Source organism: Diospyros lotus, chromosome 7 (genome assembly GCF_014633365.1).
Source record: "Diospyros lotus cultivar Yz01 chromosome 7, ASM1463336v1, whole genome shotgun sequence".
In the NCBI taxonomy this organism is placed as follows: Eukaryota; Viridiplantae; Streptophyta; class Magnoliopsida; order Ericales; family Ebenaceae; genus Diospyros; species Diospyros lotus.
Genome location: NC_068344.1, coordinates 36,658,730 through 36,686,374, shown reverse-complemented (window position 1 = coordinate 36,686,374; position 27,645 = coordinate 36,658,730). Strand labels below are relative to the sequence as shown.

General features: G+C 37.5%; 2 protein-coding genes across 2 annotated transcripts; both read left to right on the top strand.

Moving 5' to 3' along the window:
* Nucleotides 1-2,636: 2,636 nt before the first annotated feature.
* Nucleotides 2,637-11,499, top strand: LOC127806200 (serine/threonine-protein kinase VPS15). The gene is made up of 11 exons (XM_052343334.1): nucleotides 2,637-3,120; nucleotides 3,681-3,803; nucleotides 3,887-3,932; nucleotides 4,019-4,179; nucleotides 4,827-4,906; nucleotides 5,594-5,699; nucleotides 5,966-6,142; nucleotides 6,268-9,429; nucleotides 9,998-10,245; nucleotides 10,328-10,427; nucleotides 11,075-11,499. Exons 1-11 carry the CDS (start codon nucleotides 2,848-2,850, stop codon nucleotides 11,249-11,251), a joined length of 4,653 nt encoding a protein of 1,550 aa, XP_052199294.1. The 5' UTR covers nucleotides 2,637-2,847; the 3' UTR covers nucleotides 11,252-11,499.
* Nucleotides 11,500-24,027: 12,528 nt separating this feature from the next.
* On the top strand, nucleotides 24,028-27,368 carry LOC127805826 (probable pectinesterase 53). The gene is made up of 5 exons (XM_052342610.1): nucleotides 24,028-24,392; nucleotides 24,803-24,992; nucleotides 25,524-25,730; nucleotides 25,970-26,205; nucleotides 27,057-27,368. The coding sequence occupies exons 1-5, from the start codon at nucleotides 24,028-24,030 to the stop codon at nucleotides 27,202-27,204; spliced, it is 1,146 nt and encodes a 381-aa protein (XP_052198570.1). The 3' UTR covers nucleotides 27,205-27,368.
* Nucleotides 27,369-27,645: the final 277 nt, after the last annotated feature.

Below are 27,645 nucleotides of genomic sequence, written 5' to 3'. Positions count from 1 at the left end.
TAAATTTATCCGAGGGGGGAGGTCGGATAAATTTATCTTGAAAGTGAGAGATAAGAGGTCACGTGAGGCCTTTTCTGAAAATGGTCAAATAAGATTAACAAATACGTTGGAAATACCAAACATCCGGAATGCTTCCTATATCTAACATTTTCTCCCTCTTATCTTGGTTAACAAACACCCCCTAAATATAAATATAGGCTAAACAACTATACAAATAAATAATATACTTTGGATTAAAATATATTTTTATATTATTATTTAATTTATTATCTATTTATATTACTTGCATGAACCTAAAATATGACATCGTCGCTGTCATTGGAGCCGCCATTGAAGCTGCCTCCATCTCCTTCTCTCTTTGAGTTTGTTAAACCAACACATATATAAATATAAAATATATCTATTGAAATTGTATTTTTATATAACTTTAGGTTAAATATATATATTTTCTAAATACAAATATAGGCCAAACACCTATACAGATAAATAATATACTTTGGATTAAAATATATTTTTATGTTATTATTTATTTTTTTATCTATTTATATTACTTGCATAAACCTAAAATATGATATTATGGTTTTGTTTAACTTTAAATATAATTTTTGACTTTTATGAAATATAATATTAAGATTTTGTATAACTTTACATACATTTTTTGATCTTTCAATTCAAGGAATACAAATAAATAATAACATAAAAATATACATAATTATTCATAGATAAAATAATTATAAAATACATAAAATTTTATGTTTTGTATGAATGATGAAGAAGAAGTATAATTGTATTATGATGAATATATAAATATATATTTTTATTAAAAATAAATATTATAATATTATAATTTATAATTTAATTTTCATTTTATAATTTAAAAAATAAAACAAAATTACAAAATAATTTTTTGAAAATTGCAACCCAAACTATATTCTTAAAAGTTACAACACATTACAAGCCAAAATTTTTAAAAGTAATAAAATAGGTTTAATTTGATCTAGATAAATAATTTATAATATGTTTTTAGTTTGTATATATTTATATATATATATAATTTTTTTGTGTAATATATATACCTAATTTGTGTAGATTTGTACATATGTAAATTTTTTGTGTAATATAGATATTTAATTTGTATATATTTATATTTAGATAGTAGTAAACGGCGGTGAACGGTGGAGGCAAATGAATGAGTCATCTTTGACGGAGATAGAGAGATGGAGGTGTTGGTGTCGATGTTGGCGGACAGCAAACAGTGACATGAGAGAAGCGATGAGCGAGAATAGAAAACCTAGAAAGAAGGAAGCACTAAGCATCGAGCACCAACCATAGGCCACCGATGTAGGTGAGTTTGTCGGCAACCGATTTCCTCTGTCTTTGAGCTCATTGGTGACTCCTTCATATTTGAGCCGCTGGCGATGTAAGCGGCGATGGCTGGAGGCAGAGTAGATGCACGTCAATGCCTGACGTAGCTACTGGTAGAGGTCCGATGACGGTAAGAACGAGCACCGAATGATCGAAAGTAGAGGAGATGCAGTGGGGGAAGAGAGAAATGGAGACGCAATGGAGGGAGAGACATTGGAGTGAGAGAGATAGGGGGTAGAGTATAAAGAATAAGCTCCAATTTCGCACGATTTTTCAAATAATTTGGGTTTAATTTATCGCAATATTTTGGTGTCAAAATATCGCAATGAATTGAGTTATCCACCAAGTTGTCCAAGAGTTTGTTCGTGTAGCATTATTCATCTCATAAACCCCCATCACGTTCCCCAAGAAAACCTCTTTCTCTATTTCATTTCTCTTCATTTTTTATGTGCCCGCAATCTACTTGTTACTATTCTTTTTAGTAAGCAACTCATCTTCATCTCTCTCATCTTCTCTTGCCACCGGCAAAGGTAACAACATCGTCGTGATGAAAAGTCAACGTTGTTGTGACAAAGCGAGAAAATGATGGTAGAAGGCGATGCCGGAGAAAGACGATTGTGGGCACAACCATGGTGAAGACGAAGGAGACCGTTTGACAACTACTGCAAGAGACCTACTACGAGAGACATGTCGTGGAAGGCTGACAACGATGATGGTCGACGACAATCACGATGGAAAATGGTAAGAGCGACGATGATTGTTGCGACGAGTTGGCGAAGGCCACAGGCCAAGCGTGGCTAACGAAATGGTGGCGACGAATTTGGCCTTGAAAAGAGGAAGAGAATGAAGTAGTGGTGACACTGATGACTTGAAAAGAAAAGAATGAAAGGGAAAGTAAAAATGAATGTGCTCCCTATGTTTTAGAGGGTGAGTTGTTTGGATTCTTTTTATAATTTTTTTTATTTTTAAAAATATGTTTTTAAAAACATCAAAATAAATGTATTTTTATTAGTTTAAAAAATCAAAAACTAAAAATAGACTAAAAATAAGAAAGAAAACACAACATAATATTTTTATAAATAATATTTATCTTAATATTTTGAGATTTATTAAAATTAAAATATTTATAAATAATATTTATTCTTTTATAAAACTCGTGAATAAATTTTTAAATATGGAAATTATTTTATTTATGGTTTGTTGATAGCCTTCGTCTCCAAGTTTCGTTAGAAGACGTGGCAAAACCTAACTGGAGCATCCACCGGCCTCTAAACATCCAGTCTATACGAGAGTCCCGTCTCCAAGTATCCCAAACAAAACAAGTCCTGGAGATACAGACCGCCACGGCGGCGATGCTCGCTTTGCTTAGGCTCTCCGGCGGAAAATCCCGAGGCCAAACCTCCAAATCGCCCGTCGGAACCATCGGAATGTAAAACCTAACCGCCGGGACTCAGAGAGAAGAGGACGTCTTCGAGACAGAGCATGGGCAACAAGATCGCTCGGACGACGCAAGCCTCGGCGACGGAATACTACCTCCACGACCTGCCGTCGTCGTACAATCTTGTGCTGAAGGAGGTTTTAGGCAGAGGCAGATTCCTCAAATCCATACAGTGCAAGCACGACGAGGGATTGGTCCTCGTTAAGGTATATTTCAAGCGTGGCGACTCGATCGATCTTCGCGACTACGAGCGGCGACTCGCACAAATCCGTGAGATCTTCCCTAGGCGTGACGATACCCATTGCTGGCCCTTCCAGGTCCCTGTTCTTTATTATTTTTCTTGTTAAGATTTTGGCGCTGTCATTGATAATAATATTAAGCCCTAAAGGAGATGCCTTTGTTTGGTTGCTGAGGGAACTCGGGAACGTGGACGGAATAGCGGTTGTGAATTGTATGATTTGTTGGGAACCGTGGAAATTTGAATTTGAGTTTGATCAGTGCAATGATAGTATAAAGGATACAATTGGCATGATACAGCCAAATTATTTGGGTTTAGGTGCAAAGGAACCATAGGAAAATCAAAATTCAAAATTGACTTAAAATGAGCATATTGAAGTCAGTGTATTTGGTTTGTGGTTCCTCTATTTCTCTTTGTTGATTTTCTGCTTTAGAACTCTAATTGACCTGCTGAATGATTGCAATAGGCTCATTCTGTTCCAGCGTCATATGAAAATTTCAGTTGAATTAAATTTTCTTGTTTGTTCTTTTTATTGATTTTCTTGGGACCAAATGAGGGGATTTTTGTTTAAAATACACATTTTTTCCCTGTCACTTAGAAAATTCAACCATTCAATGTTCTGACGTGGTATGCTGACAGTTTTGGCTTGAAACGGATAAAGCAGCTTATCTGCTGAGGCAATACTTTTTCAATAATCTTCATGACCGATTAAGCACTCGGCCTTTTCTCAGTATTGTTGAAAAGAAATGGCTGGCTTTTCAGGTCTGTCTCCCTCTCTCTTTTTAGGTTTTGAATTTTAATTGGTAATGGTGTGACTTACTATTTTGTTTATGCTGGTTGCATAGCTATTGTTTGCAGTGAAACAGAGCCATGAGCATGGAGTTTGTCATGGTGAGCTCACTCATTCAATCAGAATGATCCTAGCATAATGCATGCGCTTTTTTTTTTTGTTGACAAATTAGCATTAAATGTTCCAGGTGACATTAAGTGCGAGAATGTTCTTGTAACTTCATGGAATTGGCTTTACCTTACTGACTTTGCGTCCTTCAAGCCCACTTATATTCCCCACGATGATCCCTCCGATTTCTCATTTTTCTTTGACACTGGAGGAAGAAGACGATGTTATCTTGCTCCGGAGGTTGGTCCTCTCTAATTTTTCTTGCTTTACTAGCCAACATTTTGTGCCATACAACAAAGTTGGTTGCATTGCCATCTTATAAGTTTTCCTTTTAGTTTTACTGGGAATTTACCATCACATAGCCAGACAGACTTTTTCATTTTAACTATCCCACCTTAATTTTATGGATAACATTCTGATCAATCTATCTTATGAATTGATCTTTTTCTTTGGGATGACTTGATCTTCAAGTCTCACCACAACATCATCCACACTTCTGTTATACTGAACTTACATTTCATCTATTTGGTTTTCAATCTTCTCAATTTAAAGCCTCTAGATTTTGAAGTGTTCCTCTATCTCTTGAGCTCTGTATTCATGCTTTATTTTGTTTCTCAATATATATATATATGTATCTATATTACATAGGGTAGTGGAGCTGGGAACTTCACCACACAGTTTTTTTGAAAAATAAAAATGATATCTATGTCCATGCATCCAACTTCTTTTTGAGAGAGAAAAGAAAGGGAAATTAGCTATAATCTGAGGTAACCTTTGCAGTCATTCTCATCATCACAAGTCATTGAGGTTTGGTTTTGTTTTATTTTTGATAAGTATCACGTTGAGTTGAATATAACCGTTATATTGCTTTCTCTTCTTATCGACAGAGGTTCTATGAACATGGAGGTGAGATGCAAGTTGCACAAGATGCACCACTAAGGCCATCTATGGACATCTTTGCTGTAGGGTGAGTTGTTTCTGAAATTAGAATATCTAGGAAGGTGCATTCTATACTTTGATTGTTCTCCTATTGGCCCAAATCCAATAATATGTTTGTGTGTGTTGCAGATTTGTTATTATGGTTACTGCTATTGAACAAAATGAGTATTTTTTTTTTTTTTGAAATGAACAGATCTTACTGGTTTTTTGAATGGTAGCAAGTTCGTGTAATACTGGCCTTTGCTACATGTTAATTTCTTTAATTAGTTATGAAACCTTAAATTCCAACTCTCTGGCTCGCCATTACCAATTTAATGGCTGCCATTGGGAGCTATGATGTCCAGCCTTATCTGTTAGCATCAATTCCACTGCTGTTGTGATGCTAATGTTTTTTCCTTTACTGGTTCTTTTGTCACTGTCACATACATACAACTCTCTGGGATTTGATTTATTATTGGACATCATACAACTTCATAGCCTTCCAGTTTCTTTTTATGTTCTCTGTGTATGCCATTGTGTGACATGGGTGCCTTACTGCCACTAATAGAAAGTGTACAACTTGATCATATGTTTGTCTCACTTAAATGGGATGCATTTGGTAAATTGTTTGACCTTGGCCAAGTGCTGATGCATCATGTGAAATTTCATTGTTTAGTGTATATTTATGCAATATCATATGTGTGCATGTTCTAATTGGAGTGATTGATGCTTTTAGGTGTGTGATTGCGGAACTTTTCCTTGAGGGCCAGCCTCTTTTTGAATTGTCTCAGCTTCTTGCTTATCGCAGAGGTCAATATGATCCTGCCCAACATCTTGAGAAGGTAGTCTCTCATGGCATCATGTCTTCTCTGGTGACTCAGCCTCATGTTCCATGGCTCCCTTTGATATAAATGGAACTTCATTCTGATCTAGTCTGTATGCTATCATTTTTTTATTATGTATTTACTTTGTGGATTATTTCTGCAAATTATAAATTTCCTCTAAATAGGTTTTCAATAAATACTTAAATCAATTTTTTCCAACAAGTTTTTTTTTTGAATTGACCTCTATTCATGCTTACTGTCAAATCTCTGTCTTATGTGTGTAGATCCCAGATTCAGGAATCCGTAAGATGATTCTTCACATGATTCAGTTGGATCCAGAGTTGAGATTTTCTGCTGAAAATTACCTTCAGAACTATGCAAGTGTTGTATTCCCAAGCTACTTCTCACCGTTTCTTCATAATTTCTATTCCCACTTGAATCGACTTGATTCTGATGCAAGGGTATGGAGCCTTATGTCCGAATTTGTCAAAACAGAACCTCTTTGACACTTTCATAGTTTAAGTCTTTTAATACTGGAATCTTTTGTCCTGCATACCAATACTTATACTGCTCCTTTCTCCTGTAGGTTGCAGTGTGCCAGACTGTTTTTCAGGAGATACGTAAGCAAATGATGAACAAAATTTCAAATCAGGAGACAGGTGTTGGACTGGGAAAACAGTCAGGCACCATAGGTGGTCAATCATTACAACCGATGGGTATAAAGAAAAACTTTGATTTGAAAAATGTTTCCCTGATGGAAAAGGAAGAGGCAGAGAAAGGGTCAGTTAATGATCGTCTTGAACTTATTGGTGATATCAGTAATTTACTCAGAGATGTGAAACAGAGTAATCGCTATTCAGAAATGAAACCGATACTAGTGGATGCAGCGACTTCTGCATTATCTGAAGATCAGAAACAGTGTGGCATGCAATCCCCTGGCGAGCTACTTCAGTCCATCTCTAGTGTATTTAAAAGAAATCACCATCCTTTTCTGAAAAAAATTACAATGAATGAGTTGAATTCATTGATGTCTGAATATGAAAATCAGTCAGACACTTTTGGAATGCCTTTGTTACCATTGCCTCAGGACGGTGATAGCTGTGAAGGTATGGTTCTGATTGCCTCTCTGCTATGTTCTTGCATACGCAATGTCAAACTGCCTCATCTGAGAAGGGGAGCTGTACTGTTGCTTAAGTCTTGCTCCTTATATATTGATGATGAAGATCGACTGCAGCGTGTACTTCCATATGTTGTTGCAATGCTTTCTGATGTTGCGGCAATCGTGCGCTGTGCTGCTTTGGAGACTTTGTGTGATATTCTGCCTTTAGTTCGAGATTTTCCTCCTAGTGATGCTAAAATTTTTCCAGAGTATATTCTTCCAATGCTGTCCATGCTTCCCGATGATTCAGAGGAAAGTGTGAGGATATGTTATGCTAGCAATATATCTAAACTGGCTCTAACTGCTTACGGGTTTTTACTTCACTCAATAAGCTTGAGTGAGGCAGGTATTCTCAATGAAGCAAATTCGTCTCCCCCATTTACTGAGGCATCTGGACGCTTGCATAACCGGAACAGTGATGTGCAGCTTGCACAGTTGAGGAAGTCCATAGCTGATGTCATTCAGGAACTTGTAATGGGCCCAAAGCAAACTCCAAACATCAGGAGAGCACTTTTGCAGGATATAGGCAACTTATGTTGGTTCTTCGGTCAGAGACAGAGTAACGACCTTTTGTTGCCCATCCTTCCTGCTTTTTTAAATGATAGAGATGAACAGCTGAGAGCTGTATTTTATGGACAGATCATTTATGTCTGCTTCTTTGTGGGCCAAAGAAGTGTAGAGGAGTATCTTCTACCTTACATTGAGCAGGCCTTAAGTGATGCATCAGAGGCTGTAATTGTGAATGCATTAGATTGCTTGGCCATTCTATGCAAGAGTGACTTCCTACGGAAGAGGGTATTGCTTGAAATGATTGAGCGTGCTTTTCCATTATTGTGTTATCCCAGCCAGTGGGTAAGGAGGTCATCAGTCACCTTTATTGCAGCTAGCAGTGAGAGTTTAGGTGCTGTAGATTCTTATGTTTTCCTTGTCCCAGTCATACGTCCATTCCTCCGCAGACAACCTGCATCTCTAGCATCAGAAAAGGCTCTTCTTTTATGTTTAAAGCCTCCTGTCCCTAGGCAGGTATTTTATGAAGTTTTAGAAAATGCCAAGAGTTCAGACATGTTAGAGAGACAGAGAAAGATATGGTATAATTCATCACCTCAATCTAAACAACAGGAAACTGTAGACCTGTACAAGAGAGCAGCTGGAGAATTGAATCCAATAAAGGGATGGTCTGACAGACCATATGATGTAGAGGGTCATACACCTGGTGGCAATGGAACTGAATGGCTGAATCTGACCAAGCCTGATAATGGTGATGCTAAACTAGGTGTTACGGCTAGCTTTCTTCCTACTACTTCTGGCCCAATTGATAATCGTGATTCTCTTTGCCCAGAAAAATTGCAATTTTCTAGCTTTATGTCTCCTCAAATTAGTTGCTCGAACAGTTTTATTGTTGAGAAATCATCAGGAGGCATACCTTTGTATTACTTTAAGAAAGATAAACGAGCAGCAGCAATTACTCCAGCGGCCTCTGGTTCATCACTGCAATTGAACACTCTTGGCTTGGGTTCATCGTCCATGCCTTGGATGGATCCAGCAAATAAATCCTTAGGCTTGGCTAGTTCAGTTCCATTGCCTAAGCTAGTCTCGGGTTCTTTTAGTATTAGTAACAATTCTAAACAGTTTCACAGAGTGGTGCATGAAGCAGAAAGCAGGGAAAATGATCAAACAGCATTTATTAGCAGCAAGTTTCAAGACTCAACTAGATCTAGTGCAATGAAAGGAAGTCCTATTGTAGAGGAAGATGGCGGAAGTCCAACAGATGTAACTGGATTACCATCGTTTACACGAGGTTCATCAATCCCAGGTTCAGGGTGGAAGCCACGTGGGGTGTTGGTTGCACATCTTCAGGAGCATCGTTCTGCTGTTAATGACATTGCCATTTCCACGGATCATAGCTTTTTTGTAAGTGCATCTGATGATTCCACTGTTAAGGTGTGGGATTCCAGGAAGTTAGAGAAAGACATCTCATTTAGGTCGAGGCTAACTTATTCCCTGGAGGGAAGCAGAGCACTACACGTTGCAATGCTCCAAGGCTCCGCTCAAGTTGTTGTTGGAGCCTGCGACGGTGTAATACATATGTTCTCTGTTGATTATATCTCTAGAGGTCTTGGCAACATTGTTGAGAAGTATACAGGCATTGCTGATGTCAAAAAAACAAGTGTTGGAGAAGGTGCCATACTCAGCCTTCTAAACTATTCAGCAGATAGGGATTCCAGGCAGATGATTATGTACAGCACCCAGCATTGTGGGATACATCTTTGGGATATGAGAACAAATTCAAACTCATGGAATTCAACAGTAAATCCTGAGGAAGGTTATGTGTCCTCTCTGGTGGCAAGCCCTTGTGGGAACTGGTTTGTGTCTGGCTCTTCAAGAGGTGTGCTTACTCTTTGGGATCTTAGGTTCTGTCTTCCTGTCAACTCATGGCAGTATTCTCTTGTTTGTCCTATTGAGAAAATGTGCCTTTTTCTTCCACCTTCAAACACTGCTATATCAACTGCTGCAAGGCCTCTTGTTTATGTTGCAGCAGGTTGTAATGAAGTCTCTCTTTGGAATGCAGAAAATGGAAGCTGCCACCAGGCAAGTTGCTATTTTTTTTTTTTAATTGAAGCTTTATATTAGTGGAATTGGACAGATTAATCTTCCTTTTTCCATGAGAATGCTGGAATTTTATATAATCCCAAAGAGATAAACATATAAATGGGGTAGACATATCTGATAAGATGCTGAATGATGACAAACAGAGTGCCTGCATGTATGGAGGAGAGGCAAACATTGAAAATGTTATGCGAAATACAGGGTTCTTCTTTGTATAACTTGGCTTTCAAAATAAGTGAAATTGAGAGTTGGATGCATTTTGAATCCAGTAGAAAATGAAAGAATCCTCAATCTGGATTTACTAATTCTAGAAGTTGTTTCACGTGTTTTGTTTGGAAGATATTCTAAAGATATTTAATGGACAACAATCAATTGGTAAACTTTTAAGTGCTTGTCTAATAGTTTGAAGGATGAGTTGTTTTAAGTAAATGAAATAAACCTGTTATGATTTCAATATCTGGAGTGGCCCTTTTTACATTATGCATAAAGTTTGCTTGTTTTTCATCAGTTTTCTCCTAACAAATCACTATTTTCTCATATGAGTTTGCAGGTATTGAGGGTGATAAATAATGACAGTGATGCTGATTTTTCTGACCTTCCTTGGGCATTGGCCAGGCCATCCACTAAAGCAAATATTAAACCCGATCTAAGGCGAAATGTCAATCCTAAGTACAGGGTTGATGAACTTAATGAGCCTGCTGTCCGTGTTCCTGGTATTCGTTCTTTGCTCCCCTTACCTGGAGGAGATCTGTTAACTGGTGGTACAGACTTGAAGATACGTCGCTGGGACCATTACAGGTTTTATTTGTTTCCCATTTTTGTTCATTTGGTTATCCTGTGATTTTTTCTACCTAATTGGCCATTGGTTTCAATACTGCAGCCCTGACAAGAGCTACTGTGTCTGTGGGCCAACTGTAAAGGGAGTTGGAAATGATTATTTTTTTGAAACAAAGTCTAGTTTTGGGGTACAAGTTGTGCAGGTATCTTCTATTACTGAAGCAGGATTCCCCCAAACTTTTCTTTGTGTTGTTGATGCTAAATATGCTCCTGTTCATGGACTGACAGTTAAACCTACAGAAATGAGCTGAATGTACATTCCCCCCAGACTTTTATCAGAATAATAGAAACAAAAAGTTATTGTGTGGCAGTTTTGGTATATAATTGTGCACTATAACTTGCATACTTAGTTTCCTTATTTCATCTATATGTACGGTTGCTTGCTTGTATTGGTAATGTACCTGTTGCCCAAGTGTTTGTAGTCAATATCTTGGTGCCTAGAAAAGTTGATTAACTTGTAAATTTTTTTTGTAGAAGTCTTTAGTATAGCTAGCTCTGTACTGACTAAAGGCAAGGCCTATTCAGGATTCCCTGATATTTTCTTGTGATATATTTTTATAAAATTTATACTGTTGTAAACTCATGGGTATATTGAGTATTCTTAAGCCTAATTGCAAAGAACTCATTCTTTGTAGAAAGTCTCTCGGCTCTTATAGATGTATTGTTGTGCAGTCTTCCATTAGGGGTTTAACATAAGATTTTTTTTTAATTGAAAAAAGATTGTAAGTCTTCCATAGTTATTAAGTCATTGGAGTGGGACTGATATTTGAGATTCCACTAATTCTCTCAGGAGACGATGAGACGACCTCTGGCAACCAAGTTGACTCCAAAGACAGTACTTGCTGCTGCTGCCACTGATTCTGCAGGTTGCCATCGTGACTCTATTCTATCTTTGGCTCCTGTCAAGCTGAACCAACGACTTCTAATATCAAGCAGTAGAGATGGGGCCATTAAGGTTTGGAAGTAAAGGGCCTTAGCTTCAGAGTGATTTATTGTACATACTGCAGATGTTAGTCAAAACTGTACATAACATACTAAGAATAGGAGATGCGTTCCTGGATCATCACTCTACGTTCAACCCCTTCCTCAGTCCTAATACACCCAGTTGCTAGATTGTAAAGCAAGTGGCTGTATTGGGACAGATAGTAACTTAATACAGTTTGAATGCTATTATTTCACAGGTTTATGTGTGAATTTCAAGAATTTCTATTTGTATTTTTGTTTTTGTATTTTAAGCAGGGTAACACCCCTTAGTAAAAAAGAATGAACCTATCAAATCTCATCTCTTTAGGACTCTTCAACTTGGGAATAATCTTGAGTTAGTTCCCTTACCCCTCTTAATATATTCAACTTTGGATGAGTAAAGAGACCTTTGGGTTTATATGTATCTACTGACTGAATGGGAAAAAATGTAGCCTGATTAAAGAAGCTTCTGTTTAAGAAACTGCTGGTACCTCATGGTTGGCTTATGCCAAGATGCCAGTGTCATCATCTCAACCAGCTTTCTGTACTAGTGTAGAAGATTTCTATCTTAGCCTAAGATGTCCAAGGAAAGGTTATTTTGTGTATGAGATAACATATTATTACATATTTTTCTCATCACTTTTCTCAAAAGTCAATTGCGTTTTATGTTCCTTACCTGTCAAACACGACATTGTAGGGATTCAACTTCTTCTGGAGTGATTGCACACTTCAGATGACTGAATGCATGAAACCAGTGTTCCGGTTCATTTCAAGAATCCAAGTTTTATATCCAATCCATGCTATGCAATTTATTGGGAATTTCTCTCTGCCTTAAATTAATATATATATTTTTTCCTAAAGTAAGTTATTTGACTTTGGGCCTATTGATCTTCTTGAGCAAAACTCCAGCAGGTCTAAAACTCATATGGGAAGATTGAGTCTTTCCAAATTATCATATATATGAACTACATTTAGGTTGGTACATTGCCATGTTCATGTCAGTTCACCATTGAGGAATAGTGATGTGTGTAATAGCTTTAGAGACTCTCCAAACTTCTTGTTGTACAGAACACCATTATTCATCTTTGTTGAGACCCTTAGCTTTTTCAATTGCTTCATCAATCTGAGGGAGGCATTTAGTTCCATAATCTTTGTGTTTTGGTGGTGCATGAATCTGAGAAAGTCGTAGTATTGTTTGGTTTAGTGCATTTGTAAAAACTAGGGTAATACTATTGTGAATGCTCATTTTAGTATCAATCAGGAATTGGCGTGTTATGAGGGAAACATGCAAAACATACAAAATGCTTGTAACATGGCCTCCCAGAGACCATCTCAATCTGTTATTGCTCATTCTGCCATGATTAATCTGTCATTCAAGTCTCTTTCTCTCCAAAGGTCCTTTTTCAACACCAATGTTCAATCTTTATTCTCCTACCTTACCTGGGAAATTGTACTTGTAGCACATACACTGAAACTGTATAATTTCACAGAGATATTGGTCATGTGAAACTTGAGGATTACCTTTCTCTGTTTGCTGCAGCTTTTAGCTTCTCAACTGAACAAGGTTGTTTTTAGCTTCTCAACTTTACAAGGCTAAGTTTATTCCCTTATCTGATATTTCACCTTTTAACTCTTGTGCACTTCTCTGTTTCAAGGAATTAAATGCATCACATTTACTTTGCTACTACCTCAAACATATATAGCTGAGAATATCAGCTCAGTTATTATGTCCATATTCCACAGCTTGGAGCTTACATGCACAAGAAGGGAAATTGAAGGCAAGAATCCCTCATCTGCAAGTTGAGGAGTTACAGGACTTCTCACTCTGTACACGCTGCTTTCTAATGTTTGAAATGCATGTCCTAAGTTGTTCTGTTGCTTTTCTTGTTTGTTGAAGTGAACTAATTTTTCTAAATGAGTTCTACTTTAGGAATTTCAGATTATACTTTGCAGTTGTTTTGGCAGATCCTGGTGATTTCTTGCTTCAATGTCCATATTTTAACCTTTATTTGCCTCTTAAAAACAGGATGTAAACTATAAACTGTTCCATTATTGTACGAAAATGAAAATGGAAATTTCTATTTTGATAATTTCTTCTCTCTTCTAATGGTATAGAATTCATTTCCTCCTCTTATGCATGGACAATATTGTCTCGATTGATGATAGTTCATTCATTTTCTCATTTCTCTCTTCCTTTGTTGATTTCCTGGTTGCGACGGAGACTTAACATTATTATTGTATACTTGATTATAGCGGAACAAATTCTCTTTTTGTAATTGCTGGTCTTTGTTAGTTGAAATTTCTCTAGCAGCATGTATCTGGTATTTGTTTTAGTGGTGTAATTTTTTCACTCTCAGTGGCAGACCTACTATGTATAACATAGCCCGACCTACAATAGAAAAATTCATTGGATCATGGGCAAATACTGGACCATTTGTAGGTTTGCTTTACTGTTCTGAGAATTAAGCTATATAAATCTGGAATGATAACTAGATTAAGTGTATCGGGAAACATTCATTTTGGGGCTCGGTTTTGCTGCATATGGGAGGGAGATGAAGTATTTTATCTAGTAATAACTTAAAAAGTTTTCTACTCTCTTTAAGAAGAAAAAATTGAGTAGCTAATGAGACAAATTTGACATTTGTGTTATTTATCAAAAGTTAAAAATGCAAGGTAGTGGTATAGCAGTTATGATGCCGCATGAAGCATAATGTGATTGTATGGTATCCTTCATAAATCAATTCTAGTGCAAATTTATTTGCAAATTTGAACACAGCCAACCCTTTGCTTTGTTCTTCTACTTGTCAAAGGTGTTCCATGGATTGTCTATGCAGTGTCCTAATGAAACTACAGTTTCTTTGTATTTTGGAACTATTTTGATCCTTTACTCAGCTTCGGTTGAGATGGTTCAATTCTTTCTTTTACCCTTTTGGCAGGGTAAACAAAGTGATTTGGCCAAGTAATTTGAAAACTTGAAGCTCTGTCAATTACTTGCAGGAACAATTAGCACATACACATATATAGGTACATATCTATAGTCATTAACCCAATATGTGCCACTATTTATCTTACCAAAAGAAAGCTCATGTCAAAACTAGATGTTTCTGTTACCTTCTCCGAGAGACAAAACAGCTGAGGAACACCAATATGTTGCACAAACCACGAAGGCTGCATAGGCTGATCCTCCAGGTCCTATATTTAAAATCTTCAGATATGGGAAGCTCGGTTAATAACTAGAATGATGATTTCTCTTTACGGTGTCTTGCCAAATCTAACTGGAAGGGCGAGTGAATGAACTTTGAATTGCTTCCAATGGCATTCCAGTCTTCATAGGTAAACTAGGCAATTCATTTGTGTATGTTGTTGGTAAGGGAACCTGTTGAGTGGCTTCTTTGTGTAGTTCATCAAGGCAGTGGAGTTGCAGAGGGGCTCGGAAACCAGCTCCATACACCGCGGAATCAATTTTCAGGTAAGGAACAACTCGTGCTTTCCTTCCCCTCCCCCCCCCCCCCCCCCCCAAAAAAAAAATCCTGTTGATGTTATCTGGCATTTGCAGTATAGGTATGAGAGAGAGAGAGAGAGTTGTCTGGATTTCCACCATGCGGATGAGCCTTTGTTCGACAATGGTGGCTGGCGGTGGTGGCTTCGATGTTCTGGCAGCCAACCCCGGGGGGGGGGGTGGTGGTGGTTAGGAAGTGGTGTGAGTTTGAGGCGATGTCTAAGAGGGATGTGAACAGGTGGTGGTGATGGGAAGATTTTGCGGGGATGAGAAGAAGAGTAAGGAGAGACTTGGCCATTGCTGTCAAGGCAATGGGGGCTGTTTAATCAGTGAAACTTGAAACTCTTCTGGTTGTCTGAATCATCTTCTTCTCCTCTTTTGAGAGGCATTTTGAGTTGGTGAAAGGGCTGTTTTGGTTTCCTTTTTTTCCTTCCTCTTTGGCATGGCGGTTGAGTGAACAAGACAAGGTTTGAACCAACCGAGTTGGCTGGAATGGTTGAGAAAATGGTACCTTTAAGTGGTGTTAATGGAAGTCAATTCACTTTGGGTTACAAAATTACCAAATTATCTTTTTTTTTTCATTGATAGAAAATGTCAAATTGAAGTGCCTGATTATAGGTAGTAGATGGTCCCCTTGGTGGTGATGAAGCCAGTGGATGGATTTATGGGTCCAGCCAACAGGTGGTAATTTTAGCCCATTTGTTGTTAAAGGGGATAATGTTATAATGGAAGGTGTTTCTTCTTTTAATACAAAGTAGCTAGTATTATATAAACTTTTATATTTATTCATCAAAGGACAAACTCATATTTTTGTCCATACACTTTTATTTTTTTTCGTAACCTGGTACAGATCCCTTTGTCCTCTCTGTTTTGATTGTTTCCCGAACAGTAACTGTAAAGGGAAAAGTAGGGTAGTTCGAGGAACCCGAAGCCTCCGATTGAACTCAATTGAGTAGAGATATATTCTGATGATTTATTTAATAACTCATTCACATATATATGGTGGAGTCTTGCAACTGTAACCCAAAGGAATAGGAAAAACAATGGCAACATAGTAGGAATGGAAAATGCTATTTGTACATAAACATTCTAATTGAATGTTTTATAGGGATGATATATCGTAAAATATCGTGATATTTTGTCAAAATATCGTGATATTTCATGATATATTTTATTCATCCCTCTCCCCCCTCTCCCTCGCCAATGCAACTGACCACTTGCCGTCGTTCTTTGTCTCAGTCGCCTCGTCTCGCTTCATCGCCTTTGTTGCGTCGCCTCTGCTGCCTCATCGTGTTACCTTGACCACCTCACCTCGTCGCCTTGTAGCTGCCATCACCTTGTCATTGAGGACGACGACGTGAGAGGGAGAACGAGAGAAAGACAGAGGGAGAGAGATGGTATTGGGTTATTTGAGTCATTTATTGTAAAGACAAAATAAATATTTTTATTATCCTGTAAGTGTTTTTGTAACCTATTTTCTGTACAAATAGCATGGCGTTAGGAATAACTTAAACCAACTAATTAAAAGACTAAGTCAAACTTGCACTTATTCAACACATTAAATTAACTGACTGTCCCTGACAAGCAACATCCCCACCCCCTTAGAATTGACACTAGTCCTCAAGTGCAAAATCAGGAAACTGATTCTTCATAAACTCCACGTTTTCCCAAGTGGCTTTTGCTGGTGAAAGTCCCTGCCAATGAACCAACACATCCTTCCTCCGTCCATATTCCCACTGGTCTAAAACTGCTCGTGGATAATACACCAGTTTATCATTATTCATAACAGGAAGTTGGGATTATACTTGAACATGATTTCCTACCCAGCTAAGAAACATGAAAAACTGAATGGATTCTGGATTCATTCGGTAATTGCTGCTTATATGCTACGGGCCCGATACGTTGCAAGATCTAAAATGGATCATAAAACTTTGGGGACAGCTTGAAATTCTTCCTTGTAGGAACAAAAGATTGTCTGTATGGTTGCAGCCGTAAATACACTCAATCACCAATATAGAGCTCCTTTTCAATGCGCTTAGCATCATATGCCTATTTCATACGGTTTTGAGCTTTCTGAATGTTCGCCTTCAAGTCCTTTACAATCAGATCTCTCTCACTAAGCTCCTTATCTACTACAACCACCCTTGCCATTCTTGGTATGTGTCTCAATAAATTAGACAGTTCTCGACCATACACCAGCTCAAATGGAGTTCTCTTGATAGTTGAATGCCAAATGAAATTGTAACAATACTCTGCCCAAGCCAACAATTTACCCCACCGTGTAGGTTGAGAACTAGCGAAGCATCGAAGATACATTTCTATAGTTTGGTTCACCACCTTACTTTGGTCATTTGTTTGTGGATGATATGCTGAGCTAAAATTAAACTCAGTGCCATTCAGTCGTAATAATTTTGTCCAAAAGTTACTAGTGAATGTGGGGTCCCTATCGTAGACAATTGATTTTGGCATACCATGGAGCCCGAATATGTTATCAAAAAATATTTGAGCAATACTCAATGGTGAATATGGATGGAAAATTGCAATGAAATGAGCATACTTTAACAAACGATCCACCACAACAAATATGGTTGACTTACTTTTAGAAGATGGCAACCCTTCAATAAAATCCATTGCAATGTCTTCCCATATCTGATCTGGAATTGGCAATGGCTGTAGCAAGGTTGTGGGTTTGAGATGGTTAGTTTTGTGCCGTTGACAAACATCGCAACACCTGATGTGTTCTTTGATTTGTTTCCTCATTCCTTGCCAATGAAAATTGGATCGTATCTTATGAAGAGTTTTAAGAAAACTTTCATGCGTACTTCCATGGAATTGATTAATTATCTCTTTCGGTTAGGAAAAAATCCTTAGCAAGATAAATCTTATCTTTAAAAAAGATTAATCCGTTTTGGAATCTCCAAGGCCCCACTGCTTCGCCATTAGTTATGTTCTGTACTGGCAACTGAAGAGCGGAATTATTTTGAACTTCTTCCCTTACTGTTGAGGTCCAATTCGAAATAGGCTGAGAGATGGCTAAGACTTCCCCTTGGTTTCCTTCTTCCCTTTGTGAAAGGGCATCATCTACCACATTATCTTTTATCGCTCTTGTACACAATGACAAAAATGAACCCCATTAATTTGTACAACCATCTTTGTTGTGCCGTTGTTGTGACCTTCTGATTCCATAAATGCTTGAGACTTTGGTGATCTGTACAAATCACAAATTACCTTCCCAACAAATATGTTCTCCATTTTTGGACAGCAAGAACAAGAGCTAATATTTCTTTTTCATAAGTGGACAATAAAAGATTTGTACCCTTTAATGCATGGCTGTAGAATGCAATAGGTCTATCTTGCCTCAAAACACCTCCTACTCCTGAGATGGATGCATCACACTCGACAATGAAATCTTTCACAAAATTTGGAAGGGCTAAAAGTGGAGCTTTAGTCATTGTTGTCTTAAGTTGCTCGAATGCACTTTCTGCAAGTGGGGTCCATAAAAAATAACCATTTTTTAGCAATTTTGTAAAGGGCTGGCTATTTTCTCAAAGTCACAGATTAAACCCAAAAATTCTCGGAGAGCTTTGACTATTTTCGGCTTTGGCCAGTCAACCATAGTTGAAATCTTATCAGAATCAACAACACCACCTTCACTAGAAATAACATGGCCTAAGTATTTGATCTCCCCTTGGCCAAATTGGCATTTTTCAAGCTTAACAACCAAATGGTTAATCTTTAGAGTGGAAAATACAATCTCTAAGTGACGAAGATGATCGTGCCAAGATTTGCTATAAATTAATATGTCATCGAAAAATACAAGAACAAACTTCCTTAAGAATTTTTGAAAGACTTGGTTCATTAGTCCTTGGAATGTAAATGGAGCATTCGTGAGACCAAAAAGCATGACCAAGAATTTATAATGGTCTTGATGACTGCGAAATGCAGTTTTCTTCACGTCAAGGTGATGCATTTTGATTTGATGGTAGTCAGAACGCAAATCAAGTTTGAAAAATATCTTTTCATTATGTAACTCATCTAATAACTCATCGATTACAAGAATAGGAAATTTGTCTTTAATTATAATCTAGTTTAGCTCTCGATAGTCAATACACATACGCCACAATCTATCATTTTTCTTCACTAAAAAGACCGGAGAGGAATTGGGGTTGTTGCTCACATGAATAACCCCTATGGATGATAGCTCATTAACTAGCCTTTCTATCTTAAATTTTTGGAATTGTGAATATCTGTAAAGTTGAACCGATACTGGTCTTTTACCCAAGATTAGTGCCAGCTCGAACTAAACAGTAAAAATATATATACTATAGTAATATATATATATATATAAATATATAAAAGTCTAGGCACAGCCTAGTCCCAGTCCCAGTCCCCCCCTGCATCCGCCCCTGGTGGAATTCAATGATCGTGAGAATGCAGGGGTGGAAGGGCTAACACTTCATGGTACTTGTGCAAAATTGGTTGAGCTTTGGAAGGAATAGATGAACCAAACATTTTCCCTTGAGTAGCCTCCAAGCTAAACAACTTCAAAAAAGTTCCATCTTTCCCTTTCCTGATTGCATGTTCCATTTGATTTACCCCAATAATCTTGTCATCTGGAATGGACATCCCCTGTAGGGCTACCTCTTTACTGTCAATACAAAACTTCATTTGTAACTTAGAGAAATCCCAAAGAATTGGTCCCAAAGTACAAAGCCATTGAGCTCCCAAGACCACATCATATCATTCAAGTGGTAATATATAAAAATCAACATAGATAGGAAATCCCTGCAAGCTGAGAGCGACATTCATACATTTACCAGGACCGGTTAGCTTCTCCCCAGATGCTACCATCACCTTAAGTTGCCCACCTAATTGAGGCTTCAACCCCGCTTTCTTGGCTACCTTCTCACTCACAAAATTGTGGATGCTTCCTGAATCAATTAAAATACTGACAACCACTTGACTTTTGACTTATGCTGCCATGGACTCGCATTGTTTCTGGAGAGCGAAGTCTGCTGATAGCATGAAGAGAAATTCCAGGTGTCTCCAAAGGTTGCTCGTCCACCTCTCCATCCTCTTCCACGATCAAGTCTACATCTTCCTCTTCCACACACGCTTCAATGACAAATAATTTCTTGCAACAGTGACCTGGTTTAAACTTCTCATTGCAATTGTAACAAAGCCCTCTCCTCATTCGATCTTGCAATTCGGCTGATGACATTTTTCTGATTGGAATAGGTTGCTGGTTACTGCTTGACTGGATTGAGAGTTGGATCTTAAGACAGGTAGCTGGCTCGCCCTCCTTTGAGATAGTTTTCGAGCTTCGTAGACACGGGCTAATGCAACATCATCAGACACTGTTTTTGGCCTCCCAGCCTACATATCAGCTTTAATAGAATATTGCAACCCACAAACAAAACTACTCACCTGTTGGTTGGGGGGAAGATGACCAACCCTAGCCAATAACTTCTCAAATTGAGCCTGATAATTTTGCGCTGTCAATGTTTGTTGCAATCGCGTGAGCTCTCCAAAGAAATCACAAAATTTGTTTGGACCAAAGAGGGAGAGAAGTCCCTCCCTGAAATTACCCCAAGTGAGATGATCAGAATCTTGCTTCAATAACTGATACCATAACTGGGCATAGCCCTCAAGATGAAATGAGGCCAATGCTACACGATCTTCCTTGGGAGTGTCTTGAAACTGGAAGAATTGCTCCACTCTACACAACCAACTAGTCAGATCTTCTCCACCATTGAAGCGTGAAAATTCCAATTTTATCAGCTTAGGTGCATAAGAATTTGATGAACCAAGACCTGGAGATTCTCTGTTGTTGTTTGAGTGTTTACCACTGGTGTGATGTGTAGCTTGTGACGACTCCGTATTTTCCTTGCCTAATTGTCCAGCAATATGATCGACCTTAGTACTCAATTTTGCAAGTAACTCTGTCATCTACGTAATAAAATTTTGTTGCTGCTGCTTGATGTCTTGTTGTCCATTGGTGAGCATTGATATGATTTGCTCAACTTGCTGTACTCTTTCTTCCATTCCTGTGCTCTGATACCAAGCCAGTACAAATCCCTTTGTCCTCCCTATTTTGATTGTTTCACGAACAATAATTGTAAAGAGGAAAGTTGGGTAGTCCGAGGAACTTGAAGCCTTAGATATATTCTAATGATTTATTCAATAACTCATCCACATATATATAGTGAAATCTTACAACTGTAACCCAAAGGAATAGAAAAAACAAGTGCAACATAGTAGGAATAACTTACATAACCGATTAAGGCTTAGTTTGGCTATGCCTTTTTTAATGAGCTGAAAAGTTGGATAGTGTTTAAATTGTGTAATAGCGTTTAAGTTGATAATGTGTTTGGATAATATACTTTTAAATTATTAGTGTAAAGTTATGTGTTTGGTTTGTAAATACTGATAAGCTGTTAGAATTTGACAAAAAGACTAAAATGGACATGACATTGAATAAAGTAAATAAAATTCAAAAAATATAATTTTTTTAAAAAAAAAATAAATTGATGTCCAATTGCTAAAATACTTATAATTATATGAATTATAAAATTACAAAATTATAGATGACACAATAATTAATAATTAAATAAACTTAATAATTACAAAATTCAAAATTAGATAAGAGACACAACAAGATTATACACAATAATTTTTATCAATATTTAAATTTATTTTTGGGCGACGATGGAGGCTTTCGGCACTAGGCGAAGCTCGCAGCTGGGTGGGGGCAGCTTGCGCTATGGCAACGCTGGGCAGCGATGGGGGCTTGCAGCGTTAGTGATGGCGATGATCTACTAGGGAAGATGAGCATAGTGAAGTGAAGAAGAAGGTGATAGTAATGAGGTTCGGGAAGGTAAGGGATAAGGGTTGTAAATTTTGATATTGTTAGAAGGTGAAATGGTCATTGATCTGGTCAACTCAAGAAGTTCCAGAGAGCTTTTTTGCAAAAGCGAGTAGGTGATGGCTTTTTGAAGATGCTGTAGTTAGCGTTTAAGTTGTTAATAACATCTAAACATATAAGAAAATAAGCCTCATAAGTTATACGTTAAATGAATAGTTTATAAGCGGTCAAACCGCATCGCCAAACTAGCACTAACTAAAAGTAAGTTAAATTTGAATTTATTCAACACATTAAATTGATTGACTGACTGTCCCTGATTTGCAACACAATCACTCGAATTTTTCATTGTTTTAATTATACTCTCAGATATGTATTTTTGAGTTAATTTAATCCTTTTATTTTAACTTTTTTTTTTTTTTTGTGGCGATCTATGTTGCACGGAAACGGAAACGGGAAACGTTTCTGACAGGAAACAGAAACGTAGAAACGAACATTTTTCTAAAAAAAATAAGCATAGATAGGGTCCGAAACGGAAATATAAAACGTTTCGAAAACGAAAAAATGATTCCTATGAAGTGTTTCCGTGCAACATATGTGGCGATTCTAACTTTTTGTTATTTTGATTTAATTTAAAATTTATACTTTAATGTATAAAAAAGGGGTAAAGTGAGATGAACTAATTTAATCTTTTTTTTTTTTTTTTTTTTTGCATGTCAAAGTAAAATGGATTCGAAAATATAGATACATAGGTGTATGCGGTTTATCACACAAAAAATGGTCATAGTACAAAAGTTAAATTAACTAAAAAATATAAAATATAAAAATATAATCGAAATAATAAAAAATTTAAATAGCCATACCAAAAATATAAAAGTAGAAGGGCAAAAATATAATTTTCACATTCATCAAATAACAATTCTAAACTTCACATATACTTGTAAACATACTATTAATACATTATTTTCACAATAACTTTTTATTTGTAGAAATAATTTGCAAAAAAAAAGGGTAAAAAACCCTGGAGGCACGTGAAGCCTAAATATACAGCTCTCACACATGTGATTACAAATAACACCATAATCTTCAACAAGAGATTACATGTGATTTAAGGAGATGAAAGCCCATATCTAGCAATAATCTCTAGTACAAGTAGCATGTGAATGTTCTAGAAAGAAACTTACAATTTTCCACCCCATAACTGTACTCGAAAGACAGGAAGATGGAGGTACTAGAAAGAAGGAAGATAGGTCGGCGGCCAACCTAACCACATGTTTGAGTTTGTGGGTATTATTTGGTGGCAAAAAGGCTTAATAAAGAGGGGAGAAAACACATTCACATGACGATGATTGGATCAGAGCTTGTGAAGAATATATTCAGCTTCAGACCCAAACACAGAGACAATTCACGGGCACCAAAAACAAGTCTTAAAGCGGCCTCAGCACCAGCGGCGGCAGCAGCTAGAGTTTTACAAACGAGCGATTCTCTACAAGCTACAGCCAAAAAGTGCACCTAAAAGGCAGCCCCCCAGCAGTAGCAGCCTGTCCCGCTCTCTCTCTCCATTTCCATTGAACTGGTTGTCGGTGGTCTCTCTCTCTCTCTCTCTCTCTCTCCCTCCATCCATTGAACTGGTTGTCAGTGGTGAAAGCACCCGTGACCTTTCAGTTCATGTCATGCCTCTCTAATCCAATGTCACTTTCTACCTAAAACCCACCACTCAACTTATTCTATAATACTCGTATTGGAAAGTGCTATTTTTCTACCACATTTATTAGCACTACCAAAATCATATGTGAATGGCTTTTCTTTATATTTTTTAATAATATATTTTTAAATAAAAAAAATTCGAGTGATTGAAATGTAACAAAAACTCCTGAAAAGACCTCTCTATCCTTAAACTCAATTATATCATTAGATATCAAACTCGAGCCTAAAACTTTAATTTTCATTCTAAAAAGCCTACATAATATAAGGTTTTTTTTAAGGATAAATTTGACGGGTCATTTTCTTGTGAGATAGCAAACTATGCCATTTTGTACAAAAACTTAGTTTGCACATCGCTATCCATTAAACAAATTAGATCATCTTAGTTGTGTCCAGTGCTTATAGAATAACATGAGAATGAGAACGACTCTTTCATAATGTTTGGATTGGAAAATGACAATTTCACAAAAAAATATATTAGCATACTACTAAAATGGCCGCACTGTTCTTAATAAAATCTCTCTCTCTCTCTCTCTCTATATATATATATATATATATACCCTTAACTACCTACATTTTTAATTCCACAGCCTTTCCTAGCTATTATATGCATAATATATAAGCATTACTCAAACCAGCTTCTTAGTGTACTTCCCCAACTCCAAAAGTACGTTCCTCTCCTCTCCTCTTCATTACCTTCTCTTTCTCCCATTCCATGCCTCATTTTAGGCACATTTTGTGCAATATTCTCGTCCTCCTCGTTCTCCTCGATGCAAAGCAAACCCTTTGCCATTCCAAGAAACATAGGCACAAGGGATCCCCAGGGCTGCCACTCACAACAAACATCACAGGGCAAGCGCAGGTCCCAGAGCAACAGTTCATGAGATGGGTGAATTTTGTAGGCAGCCTCAAGCACTCCCTTTTCAAGGCTGCCAAGAACAAGCTCTTTCCTTCCTACACCCTCACCGTCGACAAGAATCCGGCCGCCGGAGACTTCACGTCGATCCAGGATGCCATTGATTCTCTCCCCTTTGCCAATCTTGTCAGAGTTGTGATCAAAGTTCATGCAGGAGTTTACACGTAAGATGGACCTTTTTAGCCTTTTCTTTTTCTTTTTCTTTTTCTTCTTAGCAAAAGGGGCAGGCCCTAATTCCGAGAATAATTTTTATTTTACTTTTTGTTTTGATTCGTTTCAAGTTGTGACAAATGGGCCATATTCTATCAAATCAGGGACTTAAAAGAGTTTGTCAATATTGAGGTTTCCTGCAATTCCATGGCCTGTGAGATAGTGGAACAGTGGTTTTGTTTCTTGCCTTGTCCTTTGTCCTCTTATTTATGATCCCCATTGGAAGCTGGTCGGTCATTGGCCTAATAATTAATGGCTTCTGTCTTTTACTTTTCAACTTCTTTTGAATGCTTCATGTGCCTCTTCTGAGTCCATTCATTTTAGTTAGTTCTTGGATTTGGATTGAAAATTGTGAATTCTTCAGGGAGAAAGTTAACATACCTCCATTAAAATCGTTCATCACCATAGAAGGAGCAGGAGCAGAGAAGACGATAGTCCAATGGGGAGACACAGCCCAGACACCCGGCCCAAAAGGCCAGCCACTTGGGACCTATGCCTCTGCAACTTTTGCTGTCAATTCCCAATATTTCATTGCCAAGAACCTCACATTCAAGGTATGAATCTAATCCGGTAATCCCATTTCTGCTATAAAATGACCTGACTTACTAATATACCACAAAAATGGACTCATAATAGCAAAAGTATCACTATTAATATCATTACCCAACCTCTCTCTTTGGGCAAAGCATTGGATAATGATATAGAAAAGGAAATTCTACAATTGAAGACCACACACACACACACACACACACAGATATATATATTAGGAGTAAAGCATTCATCAAAATGACTCATAATTATAAAAAAGAATTCACTGTAAGAGCATCCAAGCAGTAATTAACAACAACAAACAACAAAATATCATGCCTTTATCCTCACTCTATGTGGAATCGAACGCCAATCATATCTATCTAAGGCTTGATTTTTTGTAAGGCTCTTATAATTCACAACTTAAATATACCTAAGAGTATCCTGTCAAATTTTTCTGGTAGCAGTTTCTATATAAAAATTCTATAGCATTCTCCCGTTTCTCTGTATCTATCTGCATTTCTAAGCCATATTATATGAATACATGTCAAATACAGAACACAGCGCCAGTTCCACCGCCAGGAGCCGTAGGAAGACAAGCAGTGGCATTTAGAATATCAGGAGATACAGCAACCTTTGTAGGGTGTAGATTTCTTGGAGCACAGGACACACTCTATGATCATGTGGGTAGGCATTACTACAAGGATTGCTACATTGAAGGCTCTGTGGATTTCATCTTTGGCAACGCCCTCTCTCTGTATGAGGTCTGGTTTCTCTAATCATAATGAATGTTCATGTAAAGAGTTTGATTTTGATTACGAAAATCTTGCAGTTTTATGAAACCATGAGCTATATGACTCGAATCAACTATCCTTTTCCTCTGTTTTCTGGGAAGACTTATTGGTTTAATCATAGCAATAGAACAAAGTGAGAGATTGAGACATCACGAAATGACTGAATATTAGTTTTTCTTCAATGGTACATGATACTGTTGGTGTTGCAGGGATGTCACGTGCATGCAATAGCACAGTTAATTGGGGCAGTGACAGCACAAGGGAGAAGCAGCTTGCTGGAGGACTCTGGCTTCTCTTTTGTGAACTGTAAGGTCACGGGATCAGGGGCTTTGTACCTAGGAAGGGCATGGGGAGCCTTCTCTAGGGTTGTCTTTTCATATACATACATGGACAATATCATCATCCCAAAAGGCTGGTATAATTGGGGTGACCCCAACAGAGAAATGTAAGGCCCCCCTCCTTTCTCTCCATCTTTTCACATTTCCCGACAGTTAAATAAAAACGGTCACCTCAATAGTTGATAGCAAGGGTAAGATTACTCATTATGTTTGGAAGGTCACAGATTTAATTATGAAAATAGTCTCTTTGCAAGGCAAGGATAAGACTATGTACAATAACTATCATCCCCCGACTCTTCTAGAGCTAACAAACAAAGGAGTGCACAGTGCACTGAATGAGGGACGCTTTCTAAAGCTTTCTTTCTGCAAACACACACACACACACACATATTGTCTTCCCACCAAAAAGCTTATCCCACTCAGGGAGAGACTTAGGAAATGCAAAAATGCAACACAACCTTTATACAGTGGTCTAGGGCGGTGCCACCGTCCCCAATCTAATCCATAATCTCCTTTTGGAATAGACTAGGCTATATATTAATCATGTTACCTTTACCAAAGGTAATGTAGCTGCATATTCTCTAACGGGTAGCTTGTTAAGCTTTTATTTAATTAAATGACCAAATGCCCACTAAAGTCAGCTAGGGCCATTTATTTGTCCTTCCTCAAGGAGACACTTTTGGTACCCAAAACAACTAGGGTAGGCTAGAATCTTCAACCTTATTCTGCTTGTCCACTCTGCTCAACTTGTAAACCCACCAATAGAAAACCCTAATCAACTAAAACACCGAGGCTTATATGTCTGTGTGTGTGTGTTTATATGGATGATGCTATTTAAACTAAACCCTTAACATTAAGTTCAATCAGAATGAGTCATTAGAACAAGCTTTCTTAAGATGTGAATGAAAGGGAATTGTTAAATTGTAATTATGATGGTGGCATTGACTATATTATGCAGGACTGTATTCTATGGGCAATACAAGTGCACAGGACCAGGGGCTAGTTTTGCAGGAAGAGTGTCATGGGCAAGAGAACTCACTGATGAGGAAGCTAAGCCTTTTGTTTCTCTTAGCTTCATTGATGGCTCTGAATGGGTTAAATTGTAGTGATAATAACAACAGCAAAACTACATATATATATATATATACGTACACACACGGTTGTATGCATAGTCAACTCCAGATTGAGATAATGAGGAAGAATAAAACTTGTTTTATCCTGAATTTCTTCTATGATGTTATGCTTCCATGCCAAAATCATACAACTCCTTTGGACTATTTAACCCTGGTCTCTATCTCAGTCTATAGGGGTGTGCAAAACGTCGAGTTGGTTACTAAATCGATTGAAATTCAATAATTGAAAAAATCGAACTGCTATACAAAATTGAAGCGAACCGACTTAACAAACCCAAAAACTAAACTCATCAAAAACCAAAAAAATCAAACAAAATTCATAAAAATCAAATCGACCAAACAAACCCAAAAATAATAGAAGAGACCGAACTAATTTTCGGCCTTACTGTTGCCGTTGGCCACCTAGCCAGCTAG